Source organism: Argopecten irradians, chromosome 1 (genome assembly GCF_041381155.1).
Source record: "Argopecten irradians isolate NY chromosome 1, Ai_NY, whole genome shotgun sequence".
NCBI classification, from domain to species: domain Eukaryota; kingdom Metazoa; phylum Mollusca; class Bivalvia; order Pectinida; family Pectinidae; genus Argopecten; species Argopecten irradians.
The window spans coordinates 26,823,046-26,842,617 of NC_091134.1; the positions used below are offsets into that span (position 1 = coordinate 26,823,046).

Sequence of the window (19,572 nt, forward strand, 5' to 3'; positions counted from 1 at the left end):
ATCAAACAATTTGGTAGACTTTTGAGTTAGCCTTCTAAGAACTAATTTCGATGTTTAATAGAGAATTTGGGTTTGCTAGTTCATCGCTTATTAACTGTAATTTAATTTTTCTGGGTTTTTTTCTAGATCACTCCGGTCCGGACACTGGCTATTCGTCTATTGACCACCGTGACGTTGAACCTTCCCACGTATATGAAATGGTTGTTACCGAAACTTAACGAGAAAACCATAGCAGACATTTATGTACTAGATGGACTCAATTATTCCTTTTAATTAATATAAATTATAACATTAAATATGTTCGAGAGTATATCATAATATATATAGTGCTCTTCTCTAGTGATTAATACCTCTCGATGAAAAAGGAAATGCATTTGATCCGGGGAATGTGAAACAGATATTAAATAATGTTTGCACTGAAATCAGTGAATGCAAATTGTAGCGCATCTACAGTTTGCGTCTGTATAAACTATGTGACCGAATTAGTCATAAAGCATTACGTATGCTCCACTTTACATAGGTTATATACATCTATCTATTCCTGCTTGTCTAGTACTCCTTCATCTGCATATTATCAGATTGTTTTGTTTTGTGTTTAAACGGAAAGGCGTAATGTGACACTATTACTTATATGATATATGTACATGTTTTACAATTTCACTCTAAGGTAAATATTAAAATTGGTCAATTTAGAAACAATGGTCAAAAGTCATCAACTACTCACCATTTATTGAGCCAATACACATTTTTTAACGCTATATAAACTATTATTTATTATACTTACACCGTATGGCTGAATTTCATTGATGTCGGCTTTGGTGATTTTCTATATAAAAAGATTGAAAATTAGAACTCCTTCTTTGGTTTTAATTTGTTATCGTAAAACGTTCGTTTATGTTGAAACCATAAAGAGACTTTCAGCCATCCACACTCCAATATCGGACATATGTTTGTTACAAGTAAAATATCATTAGATTTTACTGTCATGGTTCCGTAACTGAGAACGATGTAGTTACCTCTCAGCGACAGACACGTATGGAAGTACTGTGAGCATTATAGTTGTTCTATAAATAGACATGGTAATCACACACATGACATAAATGAATCGGTACTAATGTAACACTAGGGGCCCTAACCAAACGACTGCCACGAGTATGAAAAACAAAACAAACATTTGGTGCTGATTATAAAACTTGTCTAGATTATAATTCGGTAAAATATTTTAGTCTGAAAATGATCTATGCACCCGCCACATTTACAATATGTGTGGTCTACATTGTAGTAGCTCTATGCATTCGGTAAGATAAAAGTATATAGATCTAAATCTTTCCGTTGGAGAAATGACATTGATCTGTTATAACCACTGTATTAGTCATTAACAACCCTTTCTCTGCAAATCAATTATGTGTATAAAATTGAACCTTTGATGTCATAAACATACAGTTTGAATGCTGATCCGTGCGCATTTCATTTACCGCCGATTACGGCCCCTTGTTTCTAACGTTCATCGGCTCAACAAACGCCTAGCTAGGCCTATATAAATAAAATGACGATATTAAGAGTTTTAGAAAATATTCGAATAACAAATTCCATATATTTGCAACATTTTTTTTCAACGTTAACGTTGTTTTCACAGACTTGACACTTCGACTACTGCACCAGTGCTGGTACTGATATATCTGAGTGGCGCTGACTAGCACAACAATGTAATCCTCACAAACAGTAATTCGATACAAGTCAGCCGTTGAGCGATAGGGGCTTATGTCACTGCGTCGTTCCCTTAACAATTAACAAACATATTCATATAAACCAGAACGTATGTTTATATTATACCCAGTGTACGGCTGTGTGCTATTCATTGCGCACTGTATATTAAGGTTTAAATGGATAACGACTTAGAAACCAATGAGAACGGGTATTGACATATACTGAATGTGATGTACTTCTTTGTAGCTGTTAAACAATATTACGTTAAAACATGGTAAAGAGTGGGCATATACGGATGGAAAATGTTGTTTTCCTCATCTTGAGTCTCATAGTAGCTACAGTCAGATCTGAAGGTAAGTAATCAAAGCAATGATTGACAATGTAGAACAGTTAACAGGCTTTCAAATAACAACTGATTATTCATATACTAATAAGAGCGATTTACTTCCCGGTTTGAACACATGCGACAAAGTTCCATTCAATAGCATATACATATAAAGATTTAAAACATGGCAGTGATGTCTATTGTTATAGCTTGAGGAATAGTTGAGAAAAGGTCTGCTATTATCACACACTACTATGAAATAGTTACCTATTCCCTTGAATTAGTTTGCTTTTCAACGAGAAAATGTAATTATTATAAGATCAAAGGTAAACATAACTAAGTACGCATTCAGCAGCTACCCGTATAAAATAGATTAAAACAAAAATACCGAAAACATTATATCTATATTCCTTTAGGGAATTCAAATTCATTAAATCTAAGAAGAATTGGAACAATAAATGATAGCGACAAACAAATCCCATGTTCTTGTCCTGATGTTTTTGTACTCATAGATTTATTTGTATCACCTGATTCCAAAATAATTTGCATCATTTCTTGCACGGCCACTATATCCATATCTGTAAAGGAATTCCAGAAAATGATGAAGGAACTTTCATTTATCCCGCCTCAGACAAGAATCTTGTATTCATATTGGTTACAATGATGTCACGTGATATCAAAGATATAGTTGATTAGATTAGTAGAAATCTTATTAGATTTGGACGATAGAGTTATCGTTCTTTGCCCCTAACGTCATTAGTAACAAGATGGTTGTCAAGTAACGCTTCGCGACGACGGCACTCAAAGATGGAAACAAAACGTGTGAATGATAATGCTGATGACAACTTTCAAAAGCAAAAACAGAAAGCGGCAAAACGTATTTATAAATATTTAACAGAAATGGACCAAACCAACGTATTCGAGTTATTCAGTGAGATGAAAATTGCTTTTTTCGGTGTCCATTATATATAATGTATCTTGCATTTATTTAATTATATATCCAATCTAATTAAAATTAGACTTGTAATTCCGCTCCACTACAATACTCTACGTTACGCTCCAATACAAGATCTAACGATACCCCGTTCGGGGTCACCTCAGCATAACCCCTATGGTTAGCCAATCAGCGTGTAGCCTACGGAATCTTCGGTGTGGTTGATTCATTCGGAAGTGTAAACAGCTAAGAGTACGTCCTGAAATGTTCCGAGTCTAGGCCAGAGGTCATGCTGAGGTGACCCCGAACGGGGTATCGTTAGATCTTGTATTGGAGCGTAACGTAGAGTATTGTAGTGGAGCGGAATTACAAGTCTAATTTTAATTAGATTGTTATATATATCCATTCTACTTTCAGTTTCCCGTTTTAACTATGTTAGACCCCTTCCTTCAATCATGATATATTCGATTTGTCTTTGAGGATGTTTTTAAGTTCAAATCATTTTTTTATTTAAAAAAAATATAAATATTAGATAACATTAAATGTCCTTACACAGGAGACTAATTCAACACACAAACCTATATTTGGCTAAAGCGGCGTGCGATCGCCGAAGGCGCGAGTATTTTGGCGTTTTGGGGGTCCGGGGGTCGCCATGGAAAATCGTACGAGTTGAGTTGAGTTTTTTGTATTTTAATAATTTTACAGCGTTCTTAACATGTTAATTTTTCGATTTAAAGTTACCTGCGTTTAGAAATGATAATTGTGAAGTGAATGTCATCATATCATTATGCAAAACCCTGCTCAATCTGAACATACCAGTTTCACATCATCGAAAAAGACATGTTTCTGCCCCCTCTGCTTCCTACGCCCTGATATGTACAAAGGTTATGAATGTTTCCAAATAAGCATCGATACCTTTGTCAGGCATGAAATAATATCTCTACTTGTAGCACGATGTGAAGCCTTAACTATTTTATTTCCAAATTAGCTACATATGTATGATCCTCCATATTGCAGAAAATGCTATGAAAATTAAACTGAATAGATGTTTCAGTGTGAATTCCTGTACATGGATCTTTCAAAATCAACACGGTTCATGCAAATCACGATGCATACTCTCTTAGTGAAGCAATGTAATGTATCATGAATAGATCAAAAGGTTTAAATAGGCAGTATGAGTTTACCTGGAGCTTTGGAATAGTTAAACAAATCCCAGTGTAATAGTGGAGAGTACCAATGACATTAAAAAGTATGAAAACAACTCAAACCCAAACGCTAAAGGGTTTGTCTTTTACACACGAAAAAGCAATCAATGTGTTTTTAAAGGAATGATAGTTGCAACTGTTAAAGGTCCAATATACGTAACTTTTCAGTTGTTTTGTAATTACACACAGATCCAATAATCAAACAGTGTACCAATGACCTAGAATAAAGATGAATGACGTTTATTATGACATTATTCCGTGCAGATAAACCTATAATATCGAACGTCAAAAGTCGTGTTGTAAACATACCTGCCATCTTGAAACAGACAATACCGAAACGTTTCGTATATAGGCGCGGTCGGGTCACGTGATATTTTCCGGGAATCATGAGTTTCTATGGACTTTTTCGTATCGTTTCGGTTTGTATTTTTGTGGGCCACATTAATTATTTTTTTATTTTTTTTTAAAATATTTTTTTCGAAACTTCACAGTTGGTCTCAGTGACATCTCATCTAGCTTTAATTATTAATTTATACAAAAAGAACGTGGTGATTTTCTTGTAAATGTGTGTGATTACAAAAATTATTGAAAAGTTACGTATATTGTGCCTATAATGTTGCAGTCAAAGCATATTCACCGATCAAAACATCAAGCTATTAATGTAGAAAATGTACCGCCAGGAGAATTAAATGTAAGTAAAATGAAGTGAGCTGAAAAAAAAACTTTTTTGTTAGAATGAACTGTTTCAATTTTAGTTAATTAACCAATTGCAAACTACTAATGCTACCCTTTCATATATGTATTATATTTCCTCATCGATATAATAGTATCATCGGTGATTGGTTTAACAGCGTCACGTGTCCGGGAAACAAATATTGAGTATCCCTCTCGAAACCCACTTCCCTCAATTTCCCCTGTCGAGTAGCTCTCTCGGACCTCTCGGGTTGTTTTCATAACAATTATTATTAGACAAAAAGAAATGAACTGTGATAGATTAGGAGCTGTTGATAACATGTTATCACATTTGAAAGTGTTAGAAATAAATTGTTGAAGAATATCTATGTTGCATTTCTTCATTTTAGCCTACACTGTACAGTGATATAGTATTCTATACAGTTTTATGTATTCTTATGTAACAAAAACACGGACAGTTATAGATTAGGAATAATAAAGCATTCGGGGAAAAAATATGCATGTCTCCCTCACACCAGGGCAATACATGTATAATGTACATATTAAGCAGTCTTGACGTTTTTATAATACTAGATAATTTCTTTAGTAGCTTTAAGTGTATCAAAAAATCTTTGTTTGGTATTAACAATCAACTTAATTCATTGATGTTGTCGATTTAAGACACATTGCTATGCTTTATAGAATAATTTCGACACTAAGCAATATATTATATATACGAGGGGTGCTCCAAATGTCTCTCTTATATAGTTTTATATGATTCTTGAAAATACGCTAAAGATAAATTCGTCAATTGTGGTAAGTGCCTCACAGTGTATCGCGCATCATTTTCCCCAGCATATAACTGATTTTTTTCATGTTGTTTTTTGTTTTACTTGTGGCAGGACGACATGAATGAGTAGCATATCTACGCTGCTGTTGTCAAGTCTTAAATTTAGCTTTTAACCTACAAATAGACCTGGGTGACATTATGCCTTTCCCATAAATGTCGCACACTTCACAGTGGATATCTATCAGTTTTACGCCGATTAGCGACCTACCTTTTATGTAGGCCCTAATTTCAATCATATTTACAGCTCTACTTTCCGTCATATTACGTACAGTGTAATGAACATAATGATTTACCTGTGTTGTTCACTCTATCAGCAAGAGACGGTTTTGAGTACAAAGGACACGATTTATCCGAAATAAAGGCCAGATGGTACACTATGTTTGGAACACTCGTATTATAACGTTATTAACTAATATTTACAGTCAGTGGTGAATTGATAGTATAAACCCCGTTGATTTCAACCAAAGGCTACTCAACTTTATTTCTCGATAGATTGAGTATGTCATGCGCAATTTGGAGCCGCGCGGATGAATTTATGGTGGTCCAAATCAGAAACTTTTGGTGTTTTCAGTACCGAACGTACGTTCGATGAACATGTAAGCTTACATGTATCAAAATAGGTTTGAACAAATATACATGTACGTGTGTAAATACAAATGTAGAAAAGTTACATTGTTTATGTTACTACCGTACCTCTTTGAGCAATGCTTCCGTGCGTATGATAAATTAACAATGTTATACAATGTACAGTTTTGCACATTCCGATGACGTCGCAATGTTTACATGTTGTGTGTCGGTGAGTATGTGTTGTTCGCTACAACATGTAGCCTAGATCTACATCCTATTTGTATTTTTTAACATCTTTGGTTGTACGCGAATGGATAAGATATGTAAGGACATCATCAGTCTTTGAGTTGGATATGTTTTACCAAAACGACCTAGCACGACAATGCATTTTTGTTCATCCTGGGGGACAGACAAGTCCTGTACGTTATCTACTGTGGATCGGCGAGAGTAGGCCTTACAATGTACGTTTGGGTGTTTCGAAATATCAATGAAACGGAATCCTACAATTGTAGCTTTACAATACTTGGTATAGATATCTCTAATATTTATTGAAGTGTTTGAAACAACAATATAAATATAAGCTAACATTTTGAGAGCGGTAAACGTTTACAGTAGTGGGCCTACCTGTGTTTGTACATGTTCCTCGAAACGACGTCCGATACATTTGAATCTCCAAAATCCGGAAATAATGACATGGAACTATGTAAACATCCGTATTTTCAAGAAATTTCAAACGTGAACTGATTAAGTAGAACTCAAGTGATCACAAAATTGAAGAAACTCTCTGTTTGTCACACTTCCTTGACACAGGCGGTTTGAATCGGACGCAGCGTCACAACTACGTTAAATATCCTGCCACGTTATGAATTGTGTAAGCGTGTGTAATCATACGAAGCAAAAGATTAAAACCAAACTGCTTTGCATCATGGTGTTTTTAACAACAGGTAAATAAAACGATTTATAGTTCCATACCGGGAAAACCCCAGATACATGCTTCATCAGACGGAACTCATTTTATTTGTATGTTCATTGATAAATTGGCGGGAATTTCCGCCACTTCGAGTGGCTGTTCCAAATGCCTGTCGGAACCAAACGATATAATTCAATTTTAATCTTATAAATGCCACAAACACTATTAAGGGTAAATTTTGAGCTATGAAAATAATAGTTAAGACTGTAAATATAAGGATTAAAGTCTCTTTCTGGTGGTTCTATTGAAGGATAAAGTTGAGTAGGGTATCGATATTTGTTTCATGGACCGCTTCGTGGTCCATTCCAAATATCGATACCCTACTCAACTTTATCCTTCGATAGAACCACCAGAAAGAGACTTTAATCCTTAATTTCATTCATTTAAATGTAGTAAAGCCATCCTTCCGATATGGATCGGTTCTGTGTTTTACACAACACACATTTATAGGATTGCCATCGATGTAAATCTGTCAATAATCCAGATGGATTTTCACTACGTTGTCATTAGTATATGGTAACGATTAAGATAAACATGACATGCTACAACAACCAGTTGGTCATTTTGTTTTAAATACAAATTCTATATAAAATATATAAAGTGGTCATTATGTTATATACGGGTACTTCTGAGATATATAACAATTACATACGTATTGGTTTACAATTTATTACATTGGGATCCAACGATGTCTTATGCCTATGTGTGATATCCAGAATTCAAATAAGAGTTTGTGTTTTCAAGCGTACATTATATACACAGTATAGTCAATACGAGTATTTATTACCATAAAGACATTATCCATTCATAGCATTATGTCCTATTCAGACCATTTATTTACTTTTTAGTAGCATTGAGCTAAGTTGCATAATGACGAGGTGCAGATACATACAAAATCATTATGGTATTTTTCTGATCATTTTCATATTTACCTCCTCGGTCCAATCAGAAGGTAGGTGATAATAAACACAGTAATAATGTTATTTCCTGCTAAAACATGAATGTGATCATGAACTAGTCAGACCACGAATACAAATGTAATGTTACCGTGTGAATTATATTGGAGCTATAAATTTAAAATTAAGTGTTTATTATTCTTCATGTTTATTTGATTTGTATATAACATTGCCAACATATTTTTAACAGCAGAAAAAATGTTTCATTTGATGCATGTAATTAATTGTAATATCGTTTAACCTGCAGAGAGTTGGAAGTCGAAACGATATTCAAACGGGTGTTTATGTGTATTGTGTTCAATACGTTTTGTTATTACCAGCGTCCCTACTACATGCTATAAACACTAATAAACATAATGGCTACTTGGCGGCAGCAATACTGAGCTCCGTGGACTTGCAAAACTCAAATGTACATTGTACTTTTGCAACAACATCTGTTATGACAGATGCATAGATACTTTATATCAACTAAGTTATGTTCAAGTACCCCTAACAAGTGATATATTAACATACAAAACATCACTGGTTAAAACAGGGTCTTAACCCTTTTAAACAAAGGTTAATATCTTCCAAATTCATTATTTTTTTTCTTTGAAATCATTACGCCGTTATCTCAGCAAATCAGAAGCAACGTAACAAACGGTGACGTCATATTTTCTTTTTTAATTGTGAAGCAAATTTTTAAGCCAATTTAATTGCTATGTGAGACGCATTTCGTTTTAAAGCCTTAAATTCTGTATCGATATTAATAATTGGTGCCCTAATGAACAACAATAATTTTAGTAGTGTTTCTGGACTGAAATGGTTTGTTTTGTGAATTTTGTTTTTTCATTCCTGATGACACTCAAACCTTATAACTGCAGACATTGAACCTACGTTATGCATGATTAAGGCTCTCAAAAAATAAAAAACTTCTAAGACACGTTTCATAAAATCTCATATGAAATGAACACTCATGCAAGATACCATGTATATGTCGTTTTGTAAAAATATGTAATGTATACCTGTTGTAATGCTAATGACATCACGCCTAACATTGAAGCCTTGTTCATTACTGATACAGCATGAAGTAGTAACCATAATAATAATGCATGGCTTGCGGGAGACATTTCGTTCTAAAATATTTTTGTATCAACAGAAATATATTGTGGCCTTACAAAAAACTTCAGTGTATCTGGACAGCTTAGGCGGAAATATTTAGTTTTGCGACAATACTCATTTCCATTTATGACAATGTTTTCAATCACATTGTTTGGGGCTACGTAGACTGTTTTATTTGGTTTTTTAACAGTTTCTAATGTACACCTGTTGTAATACGTATGATTTCCTATCAAATCTAACATTGCAGTCTGGCTCATTTTTGACCAACACGAAGTAGTATAATAAAATTCATGGCATTTTGTATCGATACTAATATCTTTGTCCTTACAAACCTTAGTAGTATTTTCAATGTTTCTGGACAACTGAGACGGAAATATTTTGTTTTGTGACGTATTTGTACTTGCATAATGACAATGATTTCTAATCAAACCTTCAAATAGCAGACTTGGAGTCAAAAGTATGGTTGAATGATCATTGACACATAAATATTTGAACAGAACACGAATTAAGACGCATCAACAATTGTACAATACAGGAAACATCGCTTTGGCTAGGACAGCTACACAGAGTAGTAACGGACTTCCTAATTTGTGGCTGGCGGGTGCCGCCGTGGACGGATGTCAGACGACAGATATAGGGTCTAATTGTTGTACATACACAGCAAGTAATGGTCCTAAGACGGTTTGGTGGCGTGTCGATCTCGGACAAATCAGTACTATCGACAGTATCCAGATAATATACAGAGGTAAGGATATAAAAATGCTTTGATTTGAAAGGGAGTTGAGTTGTATGGAGGTCGATTGTTCTATGCGTTAGACACATTGTTTATCTTGATGGTTTATGGCTATAACATTGCATTTTTTGACGATAAGGTATTTTTACATTGAATCATTTGGATACCTAACACATGTATCCTTGTATAGGTATTTGATATATTGTTAATATTATATGAATTGTTTGATGGACTTGTGACGGCATACATGTGCCAGTCAACTTTGGCATTCAGAAGGTTATGAAACAGTTATCATGATAATATAAACCAATACAAACTATATATACATGTTATCTACACCACACTCAAACCTCACAAATATCAACAATATAACAACGTTCTTACACACATCTCCTGAATCAGCGGCCTTTAAGAGGCAAAGTCTAAAAACGTATATAAAGTGCAAATTCTGGTAATTCCGGTGTGGGTCGAATAGACATGTAATATATGGATGGTTGATTTCCAAATGCTTTAATAGTTTTACATAAATAAGCCTTTTTAATATAATACAAGGGTGTAAAGCCGCTCCGACAGATATGAATATAGAGGTATGCGTTTGAAAGAAAGTTTTAGATCTCGATCTTTCCGTTATTTTATTTTTTGCACAGACCATTCTATAGAAACTACCAATGTTGGGGCCATTGGATCAGTCATTCTACAAGCAAATAAAGACAAACAATCACCACTACATGAATACACAAACAACTCGCACTACTCTCTTTCTAGAATACATAACTTACATATTTATTACTAATAGACATTTCTTCTATCTCTCTCTTGCTCTCTCAAATAAACTTATAATTAGTACGTATATGTAGGTTGGCGCTTGATGTATAATAATGAAGTAGTAATGTTAATGTACTAATAGTAGTATATCTATACTACACGATAACAGCAAATTAGGGAAAGGAATTAATAAATAAACTGAGTTTGAAAACCTTACCGATTCGAAAGTCGGATGGAAACTGTATACATATCAACCTGCATTCCCTTGATCACATGACTGGCAAAATCAAGGTTTACAAATTTCAAGTCAACGACTTACGCGGAACGAACAGAACGAAAAGAACTGCATCGTTACAAATGTATGTAATATCTGAGCACGTGTACAATTTAAGGGGACTCAGGAGGTAATTGAAATCGAGAGACTTGAGCTTCATTTGTGCCCGTCAGCATCCATCATAATCGTTCAGATTACAAACGGTGATGTTTTAATGTTGAGACAAACGTCGCAAAAATTCTAACGAATGCAGCGTTTAGACAATATTAAAAATGTGCATTAATGACTGCATTATTGGGTAAGAAAATACTCGACTCCTCTTTTTATTTTAGGAACTATTTTCGTGAAACACTTAGTATTTGTGCATATTGATGATTTATTCGCAGTGTGTGATATTTGTTTTGTGTTTTAGACGGTTTCCATAAGACAATTACCAGGAAAGATTTGCTGGCTATCAACTGTACGTGTCCAACACCACCAATTCCCCTCAGGATGGCGTACTGTGTTACGAGGACACCAGTAGTATTCTGGCAGCTGTACAGTTGAATGTGATACACCAGTGCCCGTATGTAGGTCGCTACGTGACCGTGTACAACTATAGGAGCAACCTAAAACGGTACAGCTGGTATAGTGATTACGCAGTATTGGAACTTTGTGAGGTATTAGTATATGGTGAGTGTTATCATATATCTTCATAGAAAGTAGTGATGTATTTATTTCATTATCATAATTAATACTACCTGTCATGTGTGAAGTTCGGTTTTAGATATAATACTCCACCATTGAAATGTGCATTAATATATGCAAAAATGCATTGGTGGTACACTGTTACTATGACTACACAGACTAACCATTAGTGGAAGTTATGTTAATCTGGCTTTAGTTGACATACATAACGTGACGTCACTAATACATAACGTGACATTACTAGTATATAATAAATAAATTTTAGCTTGAAACTTTTGTGTATTGAACTGTAAAGAACATTGACTTACAGTCGTGCAAACCAGAAGATGTATTATGAAATCCAAGTAGGGACAAATGAAAATGACAATTGATAAGGGATACGCATGAGAGCTACATAATTAAGATATGAAAACAAACAAATCGGAATTCCGGTTCTGTTAGTGAGTGCCATATTTCAGAAAAGAAAGCAGAAAAAATCGCACAACAAAAGTCGCTATGTGTGCGTAATTTTGACAGCAATGTTATAGCCACATGTCTTGTCTGTGTGGATGACAATACCCGACCACATCGTACTCGGATTGTGCAAGATTATCTGAATAAAAATCGACTGATGTGACTCCTTTTACAACCGTAAAGAACCGCATCGAACAGATATGGGATATAATAGGCGAGGACAAAATAATTAAAGTTATTTCTCCTTGTCAGAATCCGAATATGTTATTGTTACTACACAATGTGCGAATATTCCCCAGGATAAACTGTAGAGAGTTTAGGGCATCAAAATGGATTGTGTCTACAGTGTCTAACGAAAATTGCGGTTACACGAAATATTGACTGCTTATGGTGAAGATTAGGCATTTTTTACATTGATCTTATGGGGTACTGGATGGATGTAGTGTTTTATTTGACAAATTTACACTACGTTGAATGTTAGATTTCCTTAGCACTTTTGTCGCCTCAAACGTCGCGACAAAAAATTAAACGAAAATTAAGAGTATTCAATTAAATATGATTTCATCTGGCTTTCACTTCACTATTTTCGATTAAGACAAGGAGTCAAGTAGAAATGGTCGTTTTTAAAAGTTTGCTAAAAATGTAAAGTATTTATGAATAACGTTTATACGTGTTCCATCACTAGGCTGTCCAGTAGGGAGGTACGGTAACGGTGACTGTAGTCAAGTATGTCCGGCGACCTGTTACGGAGGGAACTGTAATCCGAAAACAGGCTCATGTCTTTGTAAGTAACACTTGTATAGTTATACTTACTTCAAAGGTGATTGAATACATACATGGGATTTCAATCTCTGTTACCCACTCATTTAAAGAATAGATTTTTGTTTTGTTGAGGTTATGAGGGTATAGTTATAATGGAGCGCGTGTAAATTATGTAACCCCGGCGAAGCCGGATTACATAAAATTTGCAAGGGCTCCACTATCATAATACCCTCGTAACCTCAACAAAATAATAATCTATTCCTTATATTTACAGTTTTTCACGTAAATATTATTTGTCCTCGCAGCAGTTGCATATTTTTTTTTAAAATACCCATATTTTTTTCTCTCCCGTTATCGTCAACGAATTCGATTGAATAGCTGATTGGAATCGAGTCATTTATATGTTACCACCAAAAGCGGGGTCATGACCCCGAGTTGCTACGCCATCGACTATTCTCGTAACAATAGAATGGCCTCGTTTTTGTACTACCATTATACACTGATAATGATAATACTAGAAAGCATGGTTATTGAGTCCATGTCAGTGCAAATTGTAAATATTGTTTTATAAAATTAAAAAAAGATGAATCAATAATTGTTACAATCCTTTATTGTGTACATATGAATCATGATGTGTGGTTTAATGCAATGGTTGTAGAAAATCACATTTCAATTTAAGAAGTGTTCTTCTACATCGACATTGAAATCACAAAACAAACGAAGTATCATATTTCAAGATTGATTTATTGGACATAGCCTTGTTGTATACAAGGATGAGAAGTCATTTTATTTCTTTCTATTTTTAGATGTCAATACCATTGCAGCGTTATTTGATCAATGCCAAAATCGGAAAATCCTTACCTGTAACTTTGGGTCTTGATATATCAGTAAAAGGGATCTTAGATATGTTTTGTAATGTTTCCTAGAATAAATTATCAACACAATGAGAGTAACAGTACACCCCAGCATGTCTGTAGTGACCACTCGAGGCAGAGGGGAAAAGTGGTCTTTAAAGTCAAGCGTTTTTTTTTAAACACATGTCAAATTATATTGTATTGTAAATAATTATTTCGATCCCTTTGACAATGACCTTAATTTATACTGAGGTGGTCCCTAAAGCTGGTCTCACTCTAATGTTGTCAGCTGCGTGTAGTGTTTATTTGGAGTCACACTTTTTTCGAAACAGCCTACTACGTTTTCAAAAATTACATAATAATGAAGTGATTTCACAATTTGACTTAAGTATTTCTATTCGTTGCGGGAAATCGGATCCTGGTAGAAATGATATTTTGGGAAATGACATTTTTTGCAATTTTTTCGAACGAAAATTATACGATTTGAATACTAGATTACTTATTAAATTTCGTCTTCCAATATGTATATGGAAACATTTCAGAAAATACTACAACATAAAAGTGGCCAAACTTTAATAATATTATAAAACACTTTCTTCGCTTGGTGGGATGGAATCTTAATAGTTTAGACTCTTAAGAATACTTATATACTAAAAATTTTAACGTTTATGAAACCATTGCAACTTACAAAAATGTATAAATAAATACGTATTTCTAAATAAAAATTCCAAAACTATAACCTTAACTTACATCTCCTCTTGACAAATCTGTTTCCTTTAATACAAATTCAAATCAAACACCATTGCTTAGATTGCGCAAATGCATTTATTTCAGTACGTCTGTTAACGATACCTTTTAACACTAGTATTTGATTGTTATATATATATAAAAACTTTGTAACCAATTTTCGTAATCGTTATGTTAGCAAATAGCAAATACTGTCTGTAATGGTTAACATTTGACAATAGCTAGCTTTACGAATCTTCTCTGATTTTCTTGATTTTAGAAACGTTATTGCTTTTCTCTGCAGCAATTTGCCATATAGAAAATGTGACATGGCAAAAACTAGACTTGATAGTTTAAAGATTTTTAAATGCACGATTTTTATAAAATTTGTGAAATTTCACCTTCAAAAATAAAACAAAACAGAAAAAAAAAAGAAAAAAAAATCAAGGTATTTTCATCATCAAAATTAAGTGGGGTATGGGGTAATGTAATACTGCTTATATGACAAAAATGGATCGGTTGACGGTGTGTTATTGTTATTTTCTTAAAGACAACACCGATTGTGTTACACAACCAAAATGGAAAATACTGCTTTACTTTGTCGTATGCATTGGTCGAACAGTGAAATTCTGGTAAAACCACTATTTGCGAAAAAACCGTTGATTTACAAAAACTCTAACTCAAAATCAACCCAACCACTTAATAACTTTCTCCAATTTCAACTTTGGTATGAACTTTTATTTTCACAAATTTGTCATAGAAAAAAATGTTAGTAAAATTAGGATAATTTAAGCTTGTCAGTAGAGCAGATCTTTAATTCACTGAAGTATGGTATTTTGTCATTAATGTAAATTAATTAAGATGTTTTCATCTTGTTTCTAGATTGTACTCCTACCACATATGGAATAGTTTGTGAAAACACCTGCTCATCAGATTGTAAAGATAGCTTATGTGATAGATACAGCGGGTTTTGTTTAGGTTTGTATCATTGATATATCTTAGCAAATACTGTCATTGGGATATTCTAGTGTTATTTCCATACCTGCTCCTTTCTAATTTTGATTCTGTAACATCGTACTTGTCACCCTGTCCCATTCTCTTTTCTGTCTTCAAAAGTTTAAGAACTCTAGTAACGATAATAATCAGTTAATGCTTACTTTTCCGAAATATTTCTCTTTTGTTGTCCTGTTGCTTTCTTTTAAATCTATTTTAACAATTTTGTAATGTATTATTAAAACAAAGGAATATTTTTTTAGCAATTGTGTTCTATAATTAAAGTCTAGGTTCTCATATAACACTAGATAAAAAAAGTTTGGATCTTTTAGCTCAAACTCAAACCAGGGTAGCTATGTTGAAATCAGGTGCATTTTGCACTAAAAAAAATCCAGAAATTCTAATATTCATTATCAAAATTGATATTTTGAACCTAAATTTCAATTTGAATTTCCAAATTTATATCATAGTTATTTCGGAATAATTACCTGCAAGAAAACATTTTTACTTTTGAAATTCATAATTAGCCGACCAATCAGCGGCCCGGTTAAATTCTATCCTTGGCTCAATCTTGTATAAACTATATACAGGTATACACTATGTGTAGTGCAAAAGACTACCGTACTACAAGTTTACGATGTTGAATGTAACAGTGTAGGAAATGAGGTGATGTTTGGATGGGTTGTGTTAACTTTCCTGCTTGTAAGATGGAAAATAAATTCGGTTAAAATATAAGGATTACCACAAGCACTTGATATATATTTCTTTATTCAAGGCGCATTTGCTGGCAGTTCTCAACTTCAGCTGTCATTAAAACCGTTTTAATACCGATGTAAAAGCAACTTTCAATGGACATTCAGACTTACTAACCCCTGTAATTATATATTTTATCTTTTGGTGTACTAAATTCATATACTTGATTCGATTTAATGCAAACTTAGGTTCCATATACTTTTCATATTGTGGTCCTTGACGTTATGTCGACGTGTGTGAGGACCCCTGCTCCACATATTGTAAAGATGGACTTTGTAGTAATGACATAAGGCATTGTCTTGGTTGGTGTCGATGACCTTTGTTTCAGGGAAAAGCTAGATCTATAATATAACACAAGAGCATAAATAACGTCGTCTTGTCAATATCGATTTACGTCCATTATTATCTTCATGACTCAAAACTCCTTGTAGTTTAAACAGTTGTCGTACTTTCATGATATATGATAAAAGTATTCATCTAACGATTGATGTCACTTTTCGTTTTTAAATTACATCGATGTATGAAAACCGAATTGTTTGCAAACCGTGTGAATTCGCCTAGTAGGGCTTATATCAATAATCTATATGACAAATTATTCAAAGTACTGTAATATATTCAAATGTTAAAATCTTTAAAGAAAAGTATTATATTGTGGAAATAGGAAAAATATGTATTTCAAAGAGGAGAGATTTATCAAGCAAAACCTTAATATATATACGCCATCGATATCATATGATCATGTATGATTTTATTTTATATTATTTTCTAATCCTAATGTCATCCACACTAAAATAATTAAGACAGCGAGTTACATGTTGTTTGTATACATCTCTTGAAATCATTTATTACATGCGCGGCAAAATTCTTAAAATAAACCATTATAGTGTTCAACTCAACAAAAGTGTTTATGTTTCGATAATACATAGATATGAACATGGGTTTCTCTACAGATTGTGTTGACGGAAAGTATGGAGCTACATGTGACATGGACTGTTCTGGTAACTGTAAAGATCCGATATGTGACAGAAACACCGGATACTGTTCTGGTAAGTAACAAATAACGGATATAATAATGCTATTGTCCAATAAAATCTGCTATTTCTTTAAATCACCATTAAGCCCGTTCTTGTTAATTTTAAAACTTTAGCTTTTAAGAATGTGTCGCCGGAAATTTGTCTAGATTTTGTTTATGTTTTAAGAATGCACCAAGACAAATGGACACTGTATAGGTAGGGTATCCAATAGATATATATCCGGAATTTACCGGTAATTACAAAGTTTACGTAGCCAACTACGGACTGGAAGATTAAAAAATGCAAATCGTTTTTATTTTCAAAAAGCTACGTTATCAACAGCTTAGGAGAGGAGACGTTTTATATTATTCGTGTTATAGATTATGTTCCTTTTGTGTAACAGTTTTGGTAAATGATAAAGAGTTGTATATTTACGTTACTTTTAATGAGTCCATTCGTAACTGTTTATATTCTCTTACTGTTAATGACGCTAGCTAAGAGACATGCATTTGTTAAATCATATTCTTTATAGGATACTAGTTAACTAATTAATATCATCGTGTAGGCGATATGCACACACGAATAAATATATTCTACAGTGTAAATATTGTAGAGGAAATATTTATCCGAATGAAAGTTCGCGTCAAACGAGTGCAAAAAGTTTCAATGCTTTTCATTGACACGCAAACCTTATGACGTAGATATTACCGATGTTTATTTTTCAGAATGCGTTACGGGAAAGTTCGGCAATATATGTGAACAGGACTGTTCTGTAAACTGTAAGGACCGGCTCTGTGTCAAAGACTCTGGGAATTGTACTGGTATGTATAATAATACCATCTCCTTTAGTTTCGTACTCTAAATAGAAACACTTCTACTCGAACATTGAAAATAGGAATTGATATTCATCTATAAATACTTATTTGGATATTCAACGGTTTTTTTTCCTCCTCTTTAGAATGTTCCATTGGGAAATATGGCTCTAGCTGTGATCAGGATTGTCCTGGTTACTGTCGGGATGGATGTACAAGAGACAACGCTTCATGTATTGGTAAGATGAATAATTTTTTCATGAGCTTGTTTTCGATTTCGTTGATAACAATAGCATTTGAATTATCTTCATTGACTCCGTTTTACAATGCAGATTAAATCACATCACCATTTTATGCTACTTTTTTAATTACTCCTCTAACATGTTTACTTGTTTTACACATTACCAGCTTTTGAAATTAAACCAATAATAGAAAAATACACCATCCATTCCAAATATGTAATTTTTTTTCACGTGATGCATTTATACATTTTTTTTCGACAAGACTTCATGTACTTGTACTATTACAAAGGAAAACGCACGTAACGTCGTACGGTAATACGTTGATGTTGGATGAAACACAAATTATTTCATCCTAAACATGTTTAATCTGATATACATGTATGTTACCTGATCTCTGTAGGGTGTGCAACTGGGAGATATGGTGTAGCATGTACCTCCACGTGTCCCGTGACCTGTAAAGACTTTGTGTGTGGTCAACAGACAGGCCAGTGCTTAGGTAATTAGTATTCATAGAAAAAAGATATCTTAGTTAGCACATTCCCGGTAACCAAGACGATATATACACTGAGTTACCAAAGCTGAATTAAATATAGGTTTCTGCAATATGATAAACGATTGAAACAGTTATATAGTTTCAATACAATACAAGCTGAAATTGCAATCGATATAATTCACATATTATAAGTCAACATGCAAAGATGGTATTTTTTTGTAGATTGCTATCCCGGCAAGTACGGAGTGGTGTGTGGGGCTGATTGTCCGGTCTCTTGTCCTGATAATATCTGTAACAAGGAGGATGGACAATGTCTAACCCAGGGTATGTACATGTGTTGATGTCTATAGTTACTGACAACATCTGTACCAAGGAAGATGGACGCTGTCTAACCCAGGGTAGGTATATGTGTTGATGTCTATAGTTTCTGACAACATCTAAACTAAGGAAAATGGACACTGCCTAACTCAGGGTAGGTACATGTGTGGATGTCTATAGTTACTGACAACATCTGTAACAAAGAAGATGGACATTGTCAAACCCAGGGTAGTTACATGTGTGGATATATATAGTTACTGACAACATCTGTAACAAGGAAGATGGACATTGTCTAACCCAGGGTAGGTACATGTGTGGATGTTTATAGTTACTGGAAACATCTGTAACCAGGAAGATGGACAATGTTTAACCCAGGGTAGGAACGAGTGTGGATGTCTATAGCTACT

The 19,572-nt window shown here is 33.9% G+C and overlaps 1 protein-coding gene across 1 annotated transcript; it reads left to right on the forward strand.

Moving 5' to 3' along the window:
• Window positions 1-511: 511 nt before the first annotated feature.
• On the forward strand, window positions 512-19,203 carry LOC138322475 (scavenger receptor class F member 1-like). Its single transcript, XM_069266505.1, has 10 exons — window positions 512-2,060; window positions 9,823-10,032; window positions 11,486-11,731; window positions 12,885-12,983; window positions 15,424-15,519; window positions 17,238-17,333; window positions 18,026-18,121; window positions 18,259-18,351; window positions 18,755-18,850; window positions 19,070-19,203. The coding sequence occupies exons 1-10, from the start codon at window positions 1,979-1,981 to the stop codon at window positions 19,186-19,188; spliced, it is 1,233 nt and encodes a 410-aa protein (XP_069122606.1). The 5' UTR covers window positions 512-1,978; the 3' UTR covers window positions 19,189-19,203.
• The last annotated feature ends 369 nt before the right edge of the window (window positions 19,204-19,572 follow it).

What these genes read in the sequence shown, in the direction of transcription:
- LOC138322475 (XM_069266505.1), top strand. Translation starts at nt 1,979, where the DNA reads ATGGTAAAGAGTGGGCATATACGGATGGAAAATGTTGTTTTCCTCATC. An exon ending in AGCTACAGTCAGATCTGAAG is followed by an intron (nt 2,061 to 9,822) that starts GTAAGTAATCAA and finishes TGTACAATACAG; the next exon opens with GAAACATCGCTTTGGCTAGG. An exon ending in ACAGACAGGCCAGTGCTTAG is followed by an intron (nt 18,851 to 19,069) that starts GTAATTAGTATT and finishes ATTTTTTTGTAG; the next exon opens with ATTGCTATCCCGGCAAGTAC.